Source organism: Populus trichocarpa, chromosome 4, assembly GCF_000002775.5.
Source record: "Populus trichocarpa isolate Nisqually-1 chromosome 4, P.trichocarpa_v4.1, whole genome shotgun sequence".
NCBI lineage: Eukaryota > Viridiplantae > Streptophyta > Magnoliopsida > Malpighiales > Salicaceae > Populus > Populus trichocarpa.
The window spans coordinates 22,895,507-22,917,696 of record NC_037288.2 but is presented as its reverse complement, the minus strand read 5'-3'; the positions used below and the strand labels follow the sequence as shown (position 1 = coordinate 22,917,696).

Genomic DNA, 22,190 nt, shown 5'->3' with positions numbered 1-22,190 from the left:
GTTTGATTATTTTCTCCTCGGTTCTTAAGTCAGAACTGGCGAGGGCAGCCTATTTCTGGTATGGGAGTTCTGGAGATGCACCTAAGAATTGTGTGCTTTGCTTGTGTTTCTCTTCTTTTCGATTTCGTTCGTCCCCCTCTCTCCCTCTCTCCCCACCAACCAGCCTCTGCTCTCGGTGCTGCTCGGTTTATATAGGGCTCGACGGGTGGTAACGGGCGGTAGGCTAACGGTCGGCCACCATTAAGGCGCCCATAACTGAAGCCAACGGACGACGATTACTGCTGCAACGTTCCTCCCTCCATTACTGCAGAAACGGTCACTGGTTTAAAGGAGAAGAAGATGAACAGCATCCTCAAAACGACGCCGTGTGGAGATAAACAGTGGCCATTTTCACTTTGACCCATGAAGTTTCGAAAATTTTATAATTAAACCCCTAGTTTAAACAGTAATTTTCCCTGCATTTCGGCGCCTTTTACAAGTTAGTCCTTGTACTTTAATCTTCTGCAATCGTATCCCCAATTAACCCCAAACTTTGCTATTTCTTCAATTAAGTCCCTGATTTCATTAATTTAATTAAATCCAAAGTCCAATTAAGTCTAAAACTTATCAATTCTCCAATTAAACCCTTGATTGGATTAATTAAATTAATTCCAAGCTCAATTAAGTCTCAAAACTTATCAATTCTCCAATTAAACCCTTAATTGGATTAATTAAATTAATTCCAAGCTTAATTAGATTAATTTCAAAGTTTAATTAAACCCCAAAACTTCTAATCATGTTGCCCTTAACCCAAATTTTAATTCATTCTTTATTTATCTCATTTTACTTGTTTTTTTATCATTATTATTTTTTTATCATCATCATCATTTTTTTATCCTTTTCAGTAAATAAAATAATAATAATAATTAAAATAAAATGGTCAAAAATTGAGTTATGACAAAAGGTGTGCATGTCCTCTACCAAGTTCAGGTGGTCTCCGATGATGTTTACATTAGAGTTTCTCATATAAAGCCTCAAAAATGGCCAACTCAATTAGCCTTGACTGAGATGCTCATTTGTGCAAAACCACCTAACCTTTTCATATGTTCACACTTAAAAAAATTCCAAAAGGTTCTTGTCAAGGGCCATAAATCTTTCATTCGAGATCAAAAGGTGAGAAATGCATGCCTTTGTCTTCAAGAAAGAGAAAACCACTTAGGCAAAACCATCATCCCTAAAAACCATTGAAAGACAAGGTTCAAGTCATTAACATTTGTCTAGAGCTCTCCCGTTTTGATTAAAGGACTGAGCTTTGATTAATTTTTTAGGGAATCCACCAAAAAACCTTGAAAAACCCTATAAATACCCTTAGAAATCAAAGAAAAATAAAGATGGGGAAGAGAGAGAAATGTGAGGATACACTCTATAAAAAGACTGTAGTGTGAAGGTTCAAAGACCTAACATAGACGATTTAGCAAGCTTTGAAAAGAATAAAGAGTTAAAAGAAAAGAAGGAAGGGAAGTAATAGCCTATAGCCAGCAAGCTTGGAAAAGATATAACCATGTGAAACCTCAAGGGTGGAGTCCATGTTGCCTGCCCATTCATGCTTTTTCAATGTTTAATGATGTTTTTTAATCTTTTTGGTATTATTTTGTGTTTTAGCATTTATGTGGATTCATGAATGAAAATGTTATTTTAATTAATCTTATTTTAAAGTTGTTGTTAATGTTGTTAAGATGTTTAAAAGGTGCTTGTATGTTTGGTTTTGATAAGGATAGTAGTTTTGGAATCTGTCAAAGGTAGCAGTATATGTTTGGTGGCTTTTTTCTAGATTATTAATGCATTTTCTTCATTCCTCAGTTTAATTTGGGTCTCAAAATGTTTAAAGAGTAAGTTTTGGATTGAGTTTTGATATTTTTGTTTGCTGATAATAGAGCTACAATATTGGAAGTTGAAATCTTATACATGTTCTTGATGATTCGAGTTTATTTGTTAATGATTTTAATTCAAACCTATTTGTTCATGATAATGTGATTTGTTGGGGCTAAGGGAGCTTGGTTTGGAGACCTAAAATGTATTTTCTAAGTTTGACAGTATATGCTGAGTTTTCTAAGAAATAAATAAACTCAAATAAAATCCAAGAACACAAGAGTTGGGCTATCCTCCATCATCATAGATCATATGAATGTGTGAACCATTTCTCGAGGCTGATGTCCTCGTCAAAGTCTCCCTTCAATTTACTTAACACTAAAATAATTGGGAATCATTATATAGCTTTATTGTTCATATAAATAATGAAGCTTATTTTCTTTTCTTTTCTTTTTCAATTCAACCTCCGATATTTTTTTTTCATTCTCTTTTTTTATTTTTTTTATTTTGTATATTTTTTTCAATTTCATCCTCTAATTTTTTTTAACAATTATCGAGTTGTTTTTAAACTAACCAAATCAACTAGATCATGTCAGGGTAACTCTCACATGGTTTAATTTTAAACTCGAACTAATCAAGGAGTCTCGAACTAATCAAGAAGTCGAGTCAAGATAAATTTTTATTTTTTCAATTTCATCTTTTTTTTCTCAATTTCTTCCTTGGATTCTTTTTACCAGTCAGCCAAGTTACTTTTGAACCGGTCATATCGGTTAGGTCACATCAATAAAACTCCTATAAGGTTTGATTCTAAATCCAAGTTAGGTAAGAAGTTGTGTCATAAGGGTTTTTATGTTAATTTCATCTTTTTTTCTCAATCTCATCCTCAAACTTTTTTTACCGGTCAAGCGAGATGCCTTTGAACCAGCCGAGTCTATTAGGTCATATCGATGCAATTTCTATACAGTTTAATTTTAAACTCAGGCTAGACATGGAGTTAAATTAGAAGGTTTTAAGGTTAATCCACCGGATCGACTTTAATTAAAATATCAAATAATTTTTTATAACATAGATATTTTTTATTTGTTTAAAAAAAATTAATCTGACTAACAACATAGCGCAAACATATAAACTAGTTTAAATCTATTTTCTTTTTAAAAAAGTATTTGATAATTAAGTGTTACTTAAAAATTAAGAATAATTAAAAATAGTTGTGTTAGAAATATATTAGAGCCAAAAATAAAAGGATGATAACGAAGGAAAATCCACATCTTCATGCATTGGTGGCTGTGCCAGCTGAGCGAAGCGGCTGATGGGTGCCAGTAGCTCTTGTCCCTATTTTCTCCCGCTTTACACCCTCTCCCGACTTCTTGTGCCACGTCACCAGAGAAATAAGGCCTTTGGAACCCACTCACGTGCCTTAAAGGAGGCCCAGAATCAGACACGCTGGTTTGTGGACCCCATCTGAAACTGTTAAGTCTATATTTGCTCGACACGTTCCCTACAGTTTGGGATTTACTAAATTCCGACAAAGGTAACCGATGAGAGGACGTGTTCGTCCCAAGCCATTGACGTAACCTCTCCTGGTAATCTGGGTTTTGTGAAGTTACGTTATTGTCCTTTTGAACCAATTTCTTCCACTTTTTTTTTTTTTCATTTTTAAGAATAATATAGATACTATTTGTTAGTTGTTAATGTTTTTTTTTAAAAAAAAAACATTATTCGACCTTAATACCCATTATTAATTTTATTAAAAATATCAAAAAACTTAAAAATTATTAATTTAATTTATTTTTGGAAAAAAACAATATAAATACACTTGAAAAGCAAATTTAACGCAAATCATCAAAATTCTATAAAGGGAAAAGAGAAAAACCAATAGAAGGGCGTATTGGTAACCTGAGAAATAAAAATCCAAAAAAACCCCAGAGAAACGGCATAAAAAATGGAGAAAATAGTCTGCTCTCGTCCTTTCAAAAATAAAAGGAAAAAAAAATAAGATAAAGAACCAGAAAATCAGAAGAAAAAAAATTCTCGTCATTTCTTTCTTTTTCTTTATCTCGTAAAAAAAAATTGTTTATGGTTTTTTTTATATATAATTTGTTGCTGGTTGTAGATTCAGAAGGAATTGAGTTAAATCGAATCGGGACGACGAGTTTCGATTTTTATGATTACTGAGTTGCAAAAGCGAGCTGTGAACTCGGTGGCAATGATGAAAGATATGGCCGATGAAGCTTCCGCTGTTGCTGCTACATCGTCTCCGAAGAACAGAGTGAAGCTCTTGTGTAGCTATGGCGGGAAAATCATGCCGAGAGCCGTTGATGGCCACCTCAAGTACGTTGGCGGTGAGACACGTGTCATTGCCATTCCTCGCGACATCAACTTCACAGGTTTCCTACTTTTTTTTTTATGCCCGTAATTATTTTCTAAAACAGATTATTTTTTATTGGTGTGCTTATAAAAAAATAAATATTAAAAAAAAACTTAAGTAATTAATCATGCAATTTTATTTATTTCTTTATTATTATTTTTGTTAGGATGAGATGATCTAAGTCTATATAATAAATTATATAACTTGATAATATAGTTATTATAACGGCTTGGCTTGACAGCAGTCTATATTATTTAGTTTTTTAAAAAACAAAACATAAATAATGTTATTTTGAATAAAAGTTTTGAACAAAATCTTTTAAAATAAATATTTCTTGAAATTGATCTAATGTTTATTATTCCAGTTATTGATTTTATGATTCAAAATAAAAAAATCAGTTGAGGTTCAACCAGGTTTAATAACTATAAGAATAATATTTGGTAAAGGCTACTGGAGGGTGTAGTTCAACTGATCAGACTCTGGGTTTGCGCTCTAAGGATCACTAGTTCGAGTCCTACAAATCTCAGGGCCACAGGAGGCTTACATGATCGTTAACTTCAGGATCCGTGTGATTAGTTGAAATACGCGTAAGCTGGTCCTGACACCTACGTTAATCTAAAAAAAAATTTGATAAAGGATAAATTATTGTTTTGAGTCAGATATTTGAACTGACAAAATTTTATGTTTTGACATCTCCTTATGCGAAGAATTTGTTTGAACGTTAACTGTTATGTAGTAGCTGAGAATGGCAAGAAAGGCGATTGAATTTGGAAGCTGTGTAAATCCTGAGCTCTATGTCGTGTGTTAAAGATCAAACTAAAAAGGGTTTTCGTCAATTTTCGTGAAAAAGAAAGATATAAGCTCAATCTTTAGGTGCTAGATTAAGCTTATATACATACATGATATGAATTAATTGCCTAGGTCGGCTTGTTCGATGAGCTATATAGATCTGTACGACAAAACTTGTTTGATCAACTAGTAGGATTGTGATGGTGATAGCTATGGAGCACAGCTCTTGTTTTTCTTATTTTTTCTCTTGCAATGGTTGCTCATGCGCTGTTAGCGACGGTGACTTCTTTTGCATGCTCTTCTGCTTTATCTCAGAGACCATATGGAACTCTTTTATATGGTCCTGTTTGTGATGTGCAGAGCTTAAGAAGAAGCTTAGCGCGGAGTTTGAAGGAGACATGGTCCTGAAGTATCAGGTTATACCTGAAGAACTTGACGTTTTGGTGTCTGTAAGAACCAATGAGGATCTGAAGCATATGCTTGATGAATATGACCGTCATGAAAGTGAAGGAACTCCAAAGCTACGAGCCTTCTTGTTCCCTTCAAATCCTGCTGCAATAGAAAAATCTACTCCCATGGATCCCAGTGCACCAGAACAACATTATGTGGAGGCTGTTAATGGTATGGTTCGTACAACTGCCAATTTTAGACTTTCCCCTATCAATGCAAATCATCCCTCCTTCAGCCTCTCTGCTAGCTCCTCTCCGAAAAGTACATCTCCAGAAAGCAACACTGTTGATTCTGTGCCCAATGAACCAACCTTCATGAATAGCTATCATGTTAGTAGAAACCCAATGACTAGAGTCCATAGCTCTCCGAGTCTATGCAATCTAAACACCGCCCACCACCATAGCAACAACCTAAACAACCACCACCTCTACCAGCACCAGCACCAGCACCATTACCATCCCCACCACCAGCAACATAATCCACATGGTTACCAACCTTCTAGATCACCTCACGACCTTCACAGGCTATCACCATCTTTGCCACCGGGACGGCCAGACTTTGGGAGGGCTCCTACTGGTATTGGCCTCAACCAATACTACTCTAGTAGACACAATTTAGGGAGTGGAAACTCCAGCAAATATGGGTACTATGACGACTACTCTTCTTATGGGTTGAGTACAGCTGATATTTCAGTCAGTCTTCCTCAGAGCCCCAGCAATGGAAATGTGGAGTAGAGCATCTGACAGAAAAGATCAGGTATGCTCTTATGACTTGCTGTTTGGGCTCAAAGATGGTACAGAAGACATTTTCTTTCTTTATTTTATACTCTTTTTTGTTTTCTCTCAAATGGTAAGAACAGTCCATGCTTACCTTTTATTTTGGTGTTGTATATGTGAAGAAATTCCAGAATATTTTCAGAAAACGAAGTTATAGATACATGTAAAGGATGTTCTATTGTACATTCCAAAGTAACCTAGCAGAACTTGTGATCTTATACTTTAAATCAAAGGATGATTTAGTTCATACACTTGATGCTAATGCTGTGTGCGAGTAAATTAATTTACTTTTTCTTTCAATTCCATTAGAGTGCTCTACTGAAAAGTAATTAAATTCATGCGAACTTGAAGCATCCTGGCCGTCGAAAGAAGCAGGAGACTGCAGGAGAGCTGGTGAGCATATAAATTTCTTGCAAGAAATTGTAGGAAAAGCAATCTCATTATATAATCCGGAACAGTAAAATCTAAAAAGGTTCGGAGCATGAACAATTGTAGGAATATATTTTTACAAGCAAGAAATCCTCAATGGAGTATATATTTCCATGGAAGCAGCAAAAATCAAGTAACAGTGTCAGCCATAAACTCTGACCAGATCTGAACCCAGAACATAGGCATGCACATAGAAACTTGTACACCAACAGTTTGTTACACTAAATCTAAGCAAGCAATAAGCAACGTGCAAGGCTTATACATCCAAAATTTTAGCTGTTAAAAGGTGGTGGTTGGTGTTTAATACTCTATACTCCTGATTCTCACTTGGAAAGAGCAAAAATGTCCGGAAACTTTGACCCAACTTAATACCAGACCCAATCCCTACAAAATCAATTTCTTATACACATTTTCATGGTATAGAAGGGAAAAACCAGCCAACAGTTTCTCCATCTCATTTGCTATCTGTGAAATCTGCATCGATGACATCCCCGTCAGGTCCCTTGTTTGATGAATCTGAGGGTCCAGCTTCACTGCCAGGGGCAGGGCCAGCGCCGGGCGCTGCACCTGGCTGATTGTAAAGGGACTGGCCAAGTTGCATGACTTCTTGATTAAGGGCAGCCATGGCATCCTTCATCCCTTGAGTTGATCCACCTGCAACTGCATCCTTGAGCTCTTGGAGTTTTGCCTCAACCTTCTCCTTGACAGGGGCTGGAACCTTCTCCCCTAGCTCTTTAAGCTGCTTCTCGGTCTGGTAGACAACAGAATCGGCCTGGTTCTTTGTGTCAATGGCATCTCTCTTCTCCTTGTCCTCCTTTGCAAACTTCTCAGCTTCGCTGACCATCCTCCCAACCTGCATAAAATCCACAGGTCAATAAACATTATTCTACCATGAGAGCAATTGATCAGCTCTAAGAAGGTCAATTAATTAGCTTGTAGTTGATGAACCTATCCTATAAGCAAGAGTATCATAGCACTTCGATCTAGCACGCACATTAAAACATGAAAATCCTATTTTAAAGAGCAAGCAAGCACTGCAGCTCAAAACATGAAATGACTACTTTAACCAGAAGCTTATATGCATCACGTTAATGCAGTATCAAACATACCTCATCACTGGGTAAGGTGCTAGCACCAGTAATGGTGATGTCTTGCTTCTTCCCTGTGCCCTTGTCAATAGCAGCGACGGAGAGAATACCATTGGCATCAATATCAAATTTCACTTCGATTTGAGGAACTCCTCGTGGAGCTGGTGGGATACCATCTAGGCGGAAGCTGCCAAGAGATTTGTTGTCCCTCACAAACTCTCTTTCACCCTGGAGAACATTAATTTCTACACTTGTCTGTCCATCAGCAGCAGTTGAGAACACCTCTGATTTGGAGGTTGGAAGAGTAGTGTTTCTTGGGATGATTTTTGTCATAACCCCTCCTAGAGTCTCCAGACCAAGAGATAACGGAGACACATCCAGCAGCACGATGTCACTGACATCTCCAGCCAAGACACCAGCCTAGAGTCAAACAAGAACAAAGATTAGTTCACAAGAAATTATATCATATAACTACAGAGACATTGCCAAATGGGAATATATGTTGTCTTTTTTAACTGTGTAGTTGACAGTAATTTTAAATGAACAGCATGTCCTTGTTAAGAGTAGGGAAGTAGCCTCACCTGAACTGCAGCACCAAGGGCAACAACTTCATCTGGATTGACAGTGACATTGGGGTCTTTTCCAGTCAACTTCTTTACAAGCTCCTGTACAGCTGGAATACGTGTTGATCCACCAACAAGGATCACTTCATCTAGATCCTTAAAGGACAGTTTGGCATCCCTCAAGGAATTCTCAACTGGAGTTTTAAGCCTGGTGGAAAGTACAAAATCAGTTGCTTAGTATGTTAGTTACAGTCATAAGCTCTCGCCACCAGAGTTTGAAAGCAAAGACAAAAATGCAGATGATGGCTGGATGCACATAAAGTAAAGTGTACTAAATAAAATACCTGTCAAGCAGATCAGAACATAATTCCTCGAACTTGGCCCTTGTCAGGGTGGTCTCAATGTGCTTGGGGCCATCTGCAGTAGCAGTGATGAAAGGTAAACTGCAGAAGAAGAGAAACTTTTACCAGATGAAATTGAAGGTAAATCAGAGAAAGAGAGAGCAGACAACATGCAAAATAGAAGTACCTGATGTTTGTCTGGGTCAAAGAAGACAGCTCCATCTTAGCTTTCTCGGCTGTCTCAGTTAGCCGCTGAAGTGCTTGTTTATCCTTCAAAAGATCAATACCTTCGTCTCTTTTAAAGCTACCAGCAAGCCAATCAACAACTCTCTACATAGAAAAGATCGCAATGAATTTCCCTTGAACTAAATCCACAAAAGCATAATGAACTTAAAATAAAGAAGAGCAGGTCCAACCTTGTCGAAATCATCACCCCCCAAATGTGTATCTCCTGAAGTAGAAAGAACTTCAAACACTCCATCACCAACCTCAAGCACTGCATAAATATAATGGAGATTCAGTGCGCGTTTTCTATTTTCCTTTGATAGAGACAAAAAAGAAAAATTGTTTTTGTACTCTTTTAATTTTCAATTATGATAAGAACACAACACTTATGCTTTTGCCAAAAAGCACAAAGTAAAACTAATGGCAGTCAACGACCCACAACAATAAGATACCTGAAACATCAAAAGTACCACCACCAAGGTCAAATACTAGGATGGTTTCGTTGCTCTTCCTTTCAAATCCATATGCTAACGATGCAGCAGTAGGTTCATTGATGATTCGAAGAACTTCCAACCCAGCAATGCGACCAGCATCCTTTGTGGCTGTCCTTTGGGAATCATTGAAGTACGCAGGCACAGTAACAACTGCTTTGGTCACTTTGTCATTCAAGAATTTTGAAGCATCATCCACAAGTTTCCTCAAAACCTAAATTTACATAATTAAAAAGACAACATAAGAAATTTGAAATGACCAACAAGTACAAAGTGGAAAGACAATACTTGAGCAATGAGCTCATTATCCAAAAACTAAACCATAAAACATCAAGATTGAAGTTTTATTTCATTGTACTTCCCCATAAGAAAAAAGGACCAAACGTTTAAGCTAGACGAAACCATAACACCAACATAGCATGCAACATGAGTACAAAGTAGATAACTCATGTAATTAAACAGTGAAGCATCCAGCATGTACTAAGAGGCTTGCCCCAACACAAAAACACCCTATTATCCAAAATCCCAAATCAAATAGCAAATGAAAAATAATTCCAAATCCATAGATAACTCATGCTCGTCAAAGAAACATTCTTAAACACCAATTATTCAACATAAAACCTCACCACTCTAAGTAATTAGGAAAAACAGCAGACCCATAATTCCAAATCCAATAACATCACTAGGCAGCAACCAAGACACAGACAAAAAAGGTCAAAAGAAGCAGTCTCAATATACCTGAGCTGAAATCTCTTCAGCAGCAAACTGTTTCCCAATAGCAGGACACTCCAATTTTACATTTCCATTCTCATCCCTCACAACCTTATACGAAACCTGTTTAGACTCTTCATCTACTTCACTCATCTTCCTCCCAATAAACCTCTTCACCGAAAAGAAGGTATTCTCAGGGTTCACCACCGCTTGCCTTTTGGCAATCTGCCCCACAAGCCTATCCCCATTTTTTGTATACGCCACAACAGATGGGGTAGTCCTCTGCCCCTCCGCGTTTGTAACTATCGTGGGTTTCCCTCCTTCCATCGCCGCCACCGCCGAATTGGTTGTCCCCAGATCAATCCCTACAACTTTCTCATTCACTATCCTAACCGGCCCGGTACTATACCTTCTTCTTGAAGTGTTATTCGTATGTTTTAAGAACGTAACTGTGGTTTTTCTAAGGTTTTGGCCAAAAAACACTGATCTTGGTGCAAAAGAAAAGGTGGGTTTTCTTGAAGATGTGCTACCAATCCCACCACCAACACCAAGACCATGAATCTGGGCAGCTGAGGAAGCCATTGTTGTCTGCTTATAACCCCAGAAACAAAGAAATAGAGATGTAGAGAGACAAAAGCCTAAGGAACTGGAGCGTGGCTTTGTGTGAGGTGAGGTGATTCTGTGTAGAAGAAGAAGATAAGAGAACGATGAGAAAGGGTTTTGGGCTTATAGAGAAGGTGAACGAGGGTTTCGTGTGCTGACACGTGGCATGTTCTGGAATGATCTAGGGCTGCCCGTTTGTGTGTTCAAGGGCAGGGATGATGGTCGTTGAAATTGGGTGGACCTGCCTGCCCTGCCCGGATGGAATCATCGAGGTGGTTCATGGTTTCTTCATGATAGATAATAGATACTGCGTTCACGCATCAAAATGCTTTAGATTTGAAAACTATGGTCTGATTTGAGAGATTTATGATTTAAAAATTAATTTTATTTTAAATTTTAAGTTAAACTAGAAAAATATTATTTAATAAAATTCTATTAACTCGATTAAACTAAGAGAAAATTACTATGCCTATATATATATTTATTTTATATCTACAACCCTAGCAAACAATAAACACAATCGTGTGACTTGTTCCGCTCCCGTTTCGGGTTCGACCCTCTATGTGCACGCCTGTCACCCCCGCGGTGCCTTACCTGCTCCTGGGCTTGCAGGATGTCCAGTGGGCCGTGGGGAATAGTCGTGGTGCGCGTAAACTGGCCTGGACACACCACGTAAATCAAAAAAAAAAAAAAACACAAATCCATTCTTTCTCTCTGTTAGCTTATAATTTCTAAACAAAAACTCACTAAAAATATCCAAAAACTCAAAGGAGTTTAGGAAAGTGCAAAAACAATATGGATTGTTTTCTTGAAAACCTAAATGAATCCCCAAATTAAAATTTTATCTTATTGTTCATATAACCCTAATTTTGTATTCTTTTACTGTAAAATATTTAATTAGTGTTCAATTATGCAGGAAACAAAATGCCCAGCATTATTGTACGTCAGGGGTTGCTTCATATGTTATGAACAATTGCTTCTTTGACATATTATATGCCTTACATAGACATGTTTATTTACAATTTATGACATGGACTTGCATGGTTTAGTCTAAGAGATTACATGGGTAATAAAATAATTGATGATGCCTTGACGGTGTAAATATTAAATATGCGTGAAGTAAAGAAAAGGAAGAAATCTACTTTTATGTTGATGTTGATCCTAATGTTGCTCCTCTACAAATGAAACTAGATAAGTGTTATATAGGCAAACCAAATGTTACTGGTAGGTCTGTAGGAAGAAAATATTTTTCAGAAAAAAGATGCTGATAAAATTATATTAGTTGTTGAGAATGAAGATTTAGATTTTGATGATGGTGGTGTTGGTGAGGGTTCATCTGCAAATATAGGTATTGGTAGGGATGACAAAAGTTGTGGTGTTAATTTTCAAGCTGATGCTAGTGATTATAGCAAAGTTGTAGTGTTGATTTTCATGTTGATACTTGTAGTTCTAGGAAAGGTTTGGGTGTTGGTGTTGGTGTTGGTGTTGGTATGGGATCTACAATCTTTTTCTCAAAGTTTAGGATCAAACTGTAGTTTCAAACCATTTATATGTAAGATTTCTTGTATTTGTTTTAATGAGCATTTGGGAATGCGGTTGAAATCATGTTTTCTAAAAATTTGATTTTTTTTTCTTAAATTTTTTTATATATTTTTTTACGATTTAATGTGCTAATTGTTGTTACTCATTTTGGAGTCCCACATAAACATGCAAAGAAAATCACGAAAAAATATGTTGAGGAAAGCAATATATATATATTAGAACGCCTAGGAATTGCCAAAGATTGGTTGTGGAGAATCAAAATATCTAAATTTGAGAATTTAACAGCATATTTTTTACTAATAAAGGCTCTATTGGTAAGGAAAATTCAATTTAATGATGAAAATCCAAAATTGGGTGTTTAAGGACTTAATTAGAATTTTTCAAGGTTTAATTGAATTTTTTTTTAGGGCTTAATTGTAAGGAAAACAATGATTTTGAAGTCAATTTATGCTTTAATAAGAAGAAATTTAAAGTTTGGAGGTCGAATTGCAATTTTAAAGAGTCGATTTGGTCAAATCAGGGGCTTAATTGCATTAATATTGAAGTTTGATTAGTAATTAAGGACTTGATTGAAGAAATCCAAAACCAATGACCAAACCGAAAAGGCATGTGAATGCAGGGGTTTAAATTGATCAAATCAGGGGTTAAATTGAAGAAATTAGAAGTTTGTTGATTAATTAAAGGTCAAAATGCACAATTTCATAACCAAGAATCAAAATGAAACATGCGGTCAACTTTGAGGTTGATAATTGAATTTGATAAGGGTGAAATTGCATGACATTAAGAAATTGGGAGGCAATTATAGGTGCAAATAAAAGCAATTGGAAGAACATGAACTAAATTGAAGTTTGTCAATTCTCAAATTAAGAACCTTAATTTTTAGAGTTTAACCTAAACGACGCTTCACTTAAATTTAATGAAGGGATTAAATGACGCATCGTTCGACTATTGTTCACCTTCTTTCTTTAGAGGTTTTAGCTAATCAAGTAGACATCTTCAGGCGAATGAATGTGGCGTTTCCAACCACCTCAAGAGCTGTAATCACCACCATCCAACTGAGAAACACCATATCTACAAAGATTAGCTACTCACATCAAATGTTTACATCTTATTTTCTTCAATGAACTCCACAACATCTTGACCCCGATTAGTCATCACTGCATTTTTGGATTATGGGCTGATCGAGTTGACACTTTCAAATGAATGAATATGGAGCTACAGACCTTCAAATCGAGTAAGGTTGAATCTAAACAAAAAGTGTGCACCCCTCTACTAACTTTAGGTGTTCTTCAATAACGATGACATCGATATTGCTCCGATATAGCATCGACAGTGGATAACTTAATCATTGATAACTGTGATATCCATTTTGTAAAATCATTAATCTTTTTCATGTGTTCACACTTCAAGCTTTCTTAGTGGGTTCCTATCAAAAGTTGATCACGTTTCTCTTAAGATCAAAATGCCAAAAATAAGCTTCTTGGTCTCTAAGTTTGGAAAAACCACCAAAATCTCCAAAACAAAGTTTGTTGCAAAACCACCATTGTAAAACCAACATAAGTACAAAGCTCATAATTGTAAAACATACCCAAAACTCTCCCAGTTTGATTAAAGAGTACAGCTTTGATGAATGAGGATAAATCTTTGATTAAATCCATAAAAATCCTAGCTTGAAACCCTATAAACACCCCCTATAAAATCAAGGCAAAAGGGGGGGAAGGAGGAAGGAGGGAGAAAGAGGACTGAATAATATTGAAAAAGAAACCCTAAGTGTAAAGGTTTAAGAGTCTAGCACTAGATTTCCTCAATTTTGAGAGAAAGTAGCAAGCTTGGAAGAAAAAAAAAAGGCAATAGCCATTGTTAGAACTTAGAAGGTATAAAAACTTCCCTTAGTCTAGTAGATGATGTTCATGAGGCATATCTCTAGCTTGTTTATGCATGTTTAACAATGTTTTCAAGCACTTTTTTATATCGTATTGATTATGATTTTGGTTTCAATTAGTACGTAAAATGTTATTGTTATTGTTTAAATCTTGTTTGAAGCTATTGTCGATGTTACTGGATGTTAAGACAATATGTTTGTGATTGATTTTGATAAATAAAATGGTTTTCAAATTTTCCAAATATGGCGGTAACGTTTGTGATGTTTTCATGTGTTGGCTGATGCATTTTCTTGGTTTCTACATTTTGGTTGGGTATTATTGAAGGTTTAGAAAAACAATTTGAATCCAAATTGCATAAATTTGTAGGTTGTTTTAAGTTGATAGTTTTGAATAGCTAGCCAGATATAATGTTGTTTTTCAAAAACCTTAAATCAAAAAATCATTTTGAATTCCTTCCCTGAATCCCGATCTTCCACTGCCTTCCTCTGATATATAACCCCCTTACCATCTATCGGAGTAGTGAATGCCTCTAACGGTCCAAATATTTCATAACCTGTCGTGAATAGTGAATCACCTGCGTTTGGAACCTCTTGCATGCTTTTGATATTCTGATGTTATTTTTTAGTTTTTTTTATTCAAACATGTTTGGTTATGGTAGTGTGACTTGCTAGAATGAAGAAAGCATGTTCTAGAGGTCAAAATACCAACTTTTAGGGCTTGACAGTGCTGGGTATTGCTGGGTTTTTAAAGAGTGTTTTTTGTGTTCTTGAAAAGAATATTGTTTTAGCCCTATTATTTGGATCAATTTTGGTTCAATTCTTTTCACAAAACCATTCTAGCAACTTGATTAGTCAATAATCTAGAGTTTATTTGCATTAATAACAAGATTTGAGGGGTTTTAATCCTAGAATTTTGGTTTTGAACCAAAACCTATTTTGACAAAATCATGTTGATTATTTAATAATCGAAGTGAATGGATGCTAGATTATTTATCATTTTATGATTTTTAACATATTTGTACCGTTGTTTAAAAAACATATCTGATCTAATTTCGATAAAGAATTTTAAAAAATTTAAAAGAATGGATAATCCTGTACCTCAAATTATATTGAATCAGGTGAGGTCACTTAAGTGAAATAAAAATTCTGTTATTTTTTATTACCTAAAATGTATGTTTTATGTTTTTTTAGAAGATATCATTATTTCTTGTCAAATACAAATGTGTTATTGATCATTATAGTGCATCCGTAATACTTTTCCTTTTAAATCCATGATTTTTTATATAATTTCATCACTGTAAATTATCTTAGCATGATTTTATGTATGGAGATTTTTTTTCACTTTAAATATGAAGTGTCAAAAAAAATATCACAACATTAAATTAAAGTTAAATATTATGAAATTGAACTTTAAGTTTTAATTAAAAGTTAAAAGACCACGAATAATTTTTTTTACAAAAATCATTTTTCATTTTTACTATATAAAAGGCTAGAAAAACTTTGGTTTAGTCCTTGGATTTTTAATTTATACATTTTTGGTCCTTGTTGATTTAGCTTCTTAAGTTTTGGTCCCAAACTTTTATTTTTATCATGTTTTAATCCTTGAAATTAAGATAAAAAAGAGAAGTTATCAAAAAAAAGTTAGAGGAGAGAGAGTGTTTTGGATTGCCATATTTTAGTCATAGACCAAGGTCGATTTTGGTGTTAACTTATTCGTTTTAGAAAGAGGAGTTCAACCGGGATGGTTTTTACCTTTATATATGTCAGAAAAAGTAGATTAAGACTTGTAAATTTTATTTTAATTTTGTTTGATTTACTATTTTTAAATTGATTAAATGGTTTTTAAAGGGTGTAAAGGGCTTTATATAAGTTATCTACGGTGTTTTTAAGGTATTTTTAGGTTAAAACAAGTTAAAATTTGAGTTTTTAAGGTAAAAAAACTTGAATCCCAAAGGATGAACTAGAAAACAATATGTTTTTTTTCCCAAATAGATAACATACTATTTATTATACTATATAAAAAAAAGGCAAACAAAGTATCATTCACCCAATTTTATTTTTAAGAGAGAACAAGAGTGTGGTCATGACCTTGTAAACCCACACAAGTTTAGACCTAATTTTTTGGGGCTATACCATGGATTTGTAAACCCACACAAGTTTAGACCTAGTAAACTATGATTTTTATTCATTAAAGTCTCAATTTTTCAAAAATTTATTACAACTCTTTATAAAAAAAAAACTATAAAAACCTATTAATACTGAAAATGAAAATAAAAATTAAAAAAATATTTTAAAAAAAATAAAAATAATTAAAGAAAACATTTATTTTCTAAAAAACTCTTGCATCAAATTGACTCTCTCTGCTCCATGCATTATCATAAAATCAACTATAATGGTTAAATTGCAATGATTTGGTTTCCTTTACGGTGGAATCTTTTGATAAAATGTATTGCTTTCCTTCGTTAGAGTAAATATAAGGGGAGTGAACTACTCTTTATTTTTCGTAGTATAAAATCTATTAGAACAATCAATAAAAGTGTATGTTTTTGTAAAATGCATCTGTATATTCAATTGCTTTTTAATATTTTCAGCATCATTATTTCAAAATTATATACAAACACCTAAATAAATATCAAAATAATACTTTTATAATCCAAATTTATTTTTAAAAAAATAATCTTAAACATAACATTAACGCATTAAAACATACTCAGTGTTATCTGTTTGGTATGGTGATAGTGATTGTTTTTTTAAAGTACTTTACATTTAAAAATACATCGAAATAATATTATTTTTTTATTATTTAAAATTTATTTATGATATTAATATATCAAAATGATATAAAAACACTTAAAAAATAATAATCTAAAGCAAATAAAAAAATAAAAATATTTTAATTTTTTTAGAAAACGCTTTTGAAATCTTAAAAAAAAGGAAATCATTTTGGCAGGTGGGATTTCGATTCCCAGTGTGTCCAGATCGGTTTAGGTCTGGTGTTCTGTCATCCCAGCAGCAGGTAAATTCTAAATTTTTTACTTTGATTTCCTCATAATTTGACTGTTTTATGTCAAACAGTTTGTAATTGGTTGCTTTAGAGAAGTCTAAAATGGTGATCCGTGATAATGTTGGAAAAAGGTAGAGAATATGAACAAGGAATTGGGAAGAAAAATGAGAAGAGCAGCTTGTCTGAACAAATCCAAAATCTACATGTCAGACAAGCAGCTGTTCCATTGCATCCATAGCATCCCTCCATGTAAAACCTAAAGATGGAGGATAAGTAGACAGTTGTTTTTCCCCATATTGTTCATCAACTCTTCAACCTGCTGATCTACAGAAGAGATTAAAAAGGAGAGGTTTTTGATTGTGAATGAACAGCATGGTATGGCTTCTGAACAAGTTTACCAGAAGAACAAGGTTTTTTTTTTTTTAGGATTTTAAGCATTCATCATGTCTGATTTCTGAAATCCCATTATCTCGCTTCAGTCTGATCCTTACTCATTATGGATCTAGTTTTCTGATCATTGCAAAACCAAAATACAAATGATTTTACTTGAAATTCTTCAGTCACTTTTAGATGATAAACTTAATTCCACTATCATAATTCATGCTGTACGTACGTAGTTTCTTGGCTTCCTAGAATACCTGGGATGCTATGATATATTAGCATCTCCATCGTGATCACAGGTGAGCTTTTGCCGGCCTTGTCTAATTATGGATAAGGCTGGCAGGTTGCATCACTAATCCTAATAATGCGAATGAGATTATGATTTTCTTTGAAAACTTTGGATTTGGGAGATGGAAGTGCACAACAGAACCGTTGTTTGATATGAGATGCTGATCACAATTATACTTGAGAAGAGAAAAAGCCTCGTGGAATGAGGTATGCATGCAGTAACTTGAGAAGAGAAAGTACCCTTCATGGCTGCCATGGTTGCAAAACCTACTGTAAAACAGGAACGTGATGGCAGTATGAACCCATTACTGTCTTTTGATTCCATGGCATCAAGGCCAGTGCTAGTGGAGCAAACCACATGACACCACTGAAGTGCCAAAATTGAGAATGTCACTGGAGTACGTACTGCAATGATCTTTAATTAAATCCTCTGTATATCATCAAAAATGATTTGACTGCTTGATTTCTATGTAAATTCCATGAAATCTACACAATTGGCAGGCATTTTGTTCTTGCATCTGCGAGGCATCTTTTGCTTCAGCTTGAGATGAGGGAACGGAGGCTGAGTCTTGCTGATGCCAGTCCATCTAGCTCGTATTCTCACAAGGAGGTAATGCCTCTGATTCTTGATATCTACTCAAACTACTCATCTGGCTCTCTAGGGTTTTATTTGGTGAAAATTATAATTTCGATTGCTGTAATTGCAGGAAATTGCAAGAATTTACAAGAGAAGAGGTGGAAGTGATAATGAGATCTTATCCCAGAATTTATTTATTTATTTAATCAAATAAATTTATACTTTTTTATGTTATATATCATCTATTATTATTATTATTATTAAGCTAGGCCTGGGTATTAATATATGGGGAAAAACAACTGTCTACGAAGATTTTGTTACCTTTCTATATAATTTTTAAATTATGATTTTTTTAAAAAAAAGTTCTATATTCATTAGGGATTTTCTATCTTTAAATTATAAAGTATTTTTTTTCAATTACATAATATTTTAAATCCTGTTTTGAAAAGTATCTTTTGAACTAAAATAGGTGTTTTTCAAACAATTATTAACGACAATTTTATGAATATGAATACAAACATACATAATCATTGTAAATAATCTCACTAAAAAATCTATAGGTAATTTCATGTAATTTAATTCACTAATTTGTTTACATGTTATTTTGAAGGATTATATTTGAGAAACCGTACACAATGCATAGCCTGAATATATTTGAGTTGAAGAAAAAATAAAAAATAAAAAATTATTTAATCTAGTTAAAACATCAAAATCCAACTTATTATTTTTTAAAAATAATATTATTTTAATTATTTTTTATAAATAAAATTAAAATGAATTGAAATTTCAAACCGGCATTTCCCGGGTTTATCCTAATTCTAAGGGACTGTTCAGGAGTATGGTTGCGGTTACTTTTTAAAGTATTTTTCATACCAAAATACATAAAAATAATATTTTTTTACTTTTTAAAAATTATTTTTAATATCAGTATTTCCAAACACTTTTCCGTATACTTAACAAAACCTTAAAAATAAAATAAAAAGAGAATACCTAAACTACCCTGTCTTCTTATGCTGCCTAGCGCCTACAACCCTAACTACAGTGAGCTCTCCATTTCCTTTTAAAAAAAAAAAAACATGAAAAACCCTCCTCCTCCTCCCCCTTCACTCTAAACCCATAAATTCTTCCATAAAAAAAGAAGAAGATGAGCTCCATAACCACAAACCTTGCCTCTAAAACACTGAAAAGACGACTCCTCCCATTCACACCGAAACCCATCACCATCATCTCCCGCTCCTCCTCCTCCTCCTCCTCGGAAACCCAAACCCAGAAACTTGAACGCATTGCTGACGTGCTTCTTGACCTAACAAAGATCGAGAGGCACGACTATGCCATTCTCTTCAGACATAAAATGGGTCTTGGTCGTTATGGCCCTGCTGTCTCTGGGGCCATTTTATCAGGCCCGGCTGCACCTGGATCCGCCTCCGGGGATGTGAAGACAGCTGCGGCGGCTGAGAAGACTGCCTTTGATATTAAGTTGGAGAAGTTTGATGCAGCGGCCAAGATCAAGGTTATAAAGGAAGTTAGGACTTTTACTGATTTGGGTTTGAAGGAAGCCAAGGACTTGGTGGAGAAAGTGCCTGTGGTTTTGAAGAAGGGTCTTACTAAAGAAGAGGCTGGTCCCATTATTGAAAAACTTAAAGCATTGGGAGCTACTGTGGTACTTGAATGAATTTGTTTTCTTTCTTATCTATCAAAATTATTTTTGGTGAATTGCGATGTAGAATAACGTATTGTTCAACTTAAATGATCATGGAGAAATTTGGAGGACCTAGCATGCCATTTTGGTTATCATGGATTTCTCTAAATTGTGGTTTTTGTGTTACTATTAAATATTGAAGTGATTGAAATCTGATTTTAGGACTTGTTGATTAGTTTTTAGGATATTTGATATCAAGGGAGGTTGGAACTCAATGCTAGCTGAGCTATAAAATTCCAAAGTCAGGAGATTTTTGTTGATTAATTGATGGATAAGGACTTGAGTTAGTTTTCTCTGAATCTGGTTCTTGTGTTACTATTAAATATTGGAGCGATTGAAATCTGATTTTAGGATTGCTTGTCGATTAGTTTTTAGTGCATTAGACAACAAGGGAGGTTTGGAGGAGGGGGAAACTAATGCTAGTTGAACTACAACAACACCAAAGTCTGGAGATTTTTGTTGATTAATTGATGGATAAGGATTCGAGTTGGTTTTGTTATTGGCTTGTTACAACTTAAATTTGTCCTCAATGGTTATGACATGGTTAGTTTAGACCTTGCCTCATACATTGAAAACATTAACTCAGAGTTTTATGTTAAAAACTGGATGTTTAGGGTGTATGTAAAGATTTGTAGTTTACAAACTTGTGCTGAAGATAGATTGCTTTGGTACTAATTTTTCCATGAAATTGACATCTTTTTTACCTGAGAGGCGGCTTCTGCCCTCTCACATTTGTTCTCTGTTTTCTAAATTTTTGGATAGGTCGTGTCACATAAGAACAATGTCCTTCTAGTTAGATTTCTCTAGTCTGGTATGTGATCAATGCCATGTTTCATATCAACATAGACACATTTTCTCAAAATATTTGTTTTGTTGGCTTGTATGCAATGGAGGCTGTTATTGCTGGTTCTTCTAGTTATATTCTTTTAGGGTTGGTGTTGTTGCTAGGATACATGTTTAAAGAAGAGCACAAAATGTGTTGCTTCTCATCAATTGCAAATTCCCTGTCAAGGTTTACTTGGGATTGTGGGAGGTTGAGTTGGTCAAAGACATTTTTGGAGTGAAAAAACAGATCTGAGGTTTTTGGTTCTTTTTTCAAATGTCGAAACACTTGAAAGTTGAAACACCATGGTATTCAAAGCTTTACCACGCACCGTATTTTACTCACAGAGGATGAGAATGCTCGTGGTTAACTTCATGGTCAATCCCCTTGATTGTTATTGGCATCATCTACTTAATTGCATCAGAGAAAATCGCTGGAGATTCATAACAGGACAGCAGTGCCTCTCTGGTAGGCATTTTACATGGGCATCAGTGGCTTCTGAGCCGCTACAAGATCACAAAGGAAATCAGAACAGGCTTTTCTCAAGTGGTGTGTTTCTTCGAAGCGGGTGATATGACTTCTTATTTCACAGATAGGAAAAGTATAGCTGCATTAATATGAAAGACCATCTATACATGAACCTATGCCGCAGATAGGAAAAAGTAAAGTTGCATTCATATGAAAGACCAATACATGAACCTATGCAGGACATATCGCTAAGACCGCAATGAGTTGCGTGCGAGAGATACAGCCAGACAGCTTAGATTCCATCTCTCCATATAACAAAATGAACAGGAACACATGCATGTTGTAAGCAACTGTTCCTCTGAATCTCAGCATATACTTTCTTCTGCTCAAGTTTTTTTATTTCCCAAATCTACACGGGTCCAACCATAGCATTAGTTTTTGATATCGGTTCAAACAAAAGGTCCGAAAACCCTAGTTCCAGCAAGTTCGTCACAAGGATCGTTCAGAGCAGTAAGGTTCAATTGTTAGCTGATGATTTACCATTTGCAAACAGCACATTTAAGAGAATATACAGAAAAGGGTACAAAATGGAACTGTGCCATGAAATACTCCCAACATTATGATGCCTCGAGTGAATTAACATGATTATGACTTTCCTAAATAGATTGAACATCCAGATGAACTTCAGTCAGGGATCATGCAGCTAGATTAATACTTCCACCAAATCATTCTCAACGTTCACCTGTGTTAAGATCACTTAACAAATCAAGAAAAAGATGAGGCTAAGAAGCAGAATGATATTAGCAGAGAAGAGTCAAGAGAAGAGAGAAATGATATTAGCAGA

General features: G+C 34.8%; 3 protein-coding genes across 3 annotated transcripts; 2 read left to right on the top strand and 1 right to left on the bottom strand.

Moving 5' to 3' along the window:
• Positions 1-3,729: 3,729 nt before the first annotated feature.
• Positions 3,730-6,493, top strand: LOC18098324 (uncharacterized). The gene is made up of 2 exons (XM_024599321.2): positions 3,730-4,235; positions 5,366-6,493. Exons 1-2 carry the CDS (start codon positions 4,013-4,015, stop codon positions 6,187-6,189), a joined length of 1,047 nt encoding a protein of 348 aa, XP_024455089.1. The 5' UTR covers positions 3,730-4,012; the 3' UTR covers positions 6,190-6,493.
• A 257-nt stretch (positions 6,494-6,750) lies between these two features.
• On the bottom strand, positions 6,751-10,826 carry LOC18098323 (stromal 70 kDa heat shock-related protein, chloroplastic). The gene is made up of 8 exons (XM_024599320.2): positions 10,107-10,826; positions 9,330-9,582; positions 9,069-9,148; positions 8,840-8,982; positions 8,656-8,754; positions 8,330-8,519; positions 7,770-8,168; positions 6,751-7,513 (listed from the first exon to the last, which is right to left on the bottom strand). Exons 1-8 carry the CDS (start codon positions 10,659-10,661, stop codon positions 7,115-7,117), a joined length of 2,118 nt encoding a protein of 705 aa, XP_024455088.2. The 5' UTR covers positions 10,662-10,826; the 3' UTR covers positions 6,751-7,114.
• An 8,558-nt stretch (positions 10,827-19,384) lies between these two features.
• On the top strand, positions 19,385-20,147 carry LOC18098322 (uncharacterized). Its single transcript, XM_006384976.3, has one exon. The coding sequence runs from the start codon at positions 19,501-19,503 to the stop codon at positions 20,026-20,028; it is 528 nt and encodes a 175-aa protein (XP_006385038.2). The 5' UTR covers positions 19,385-19,500; the 3' UTR covers positions 20,029-20,147.
• Positions 20,148-22,190: the final 2,043 nt, after the last annotated feature.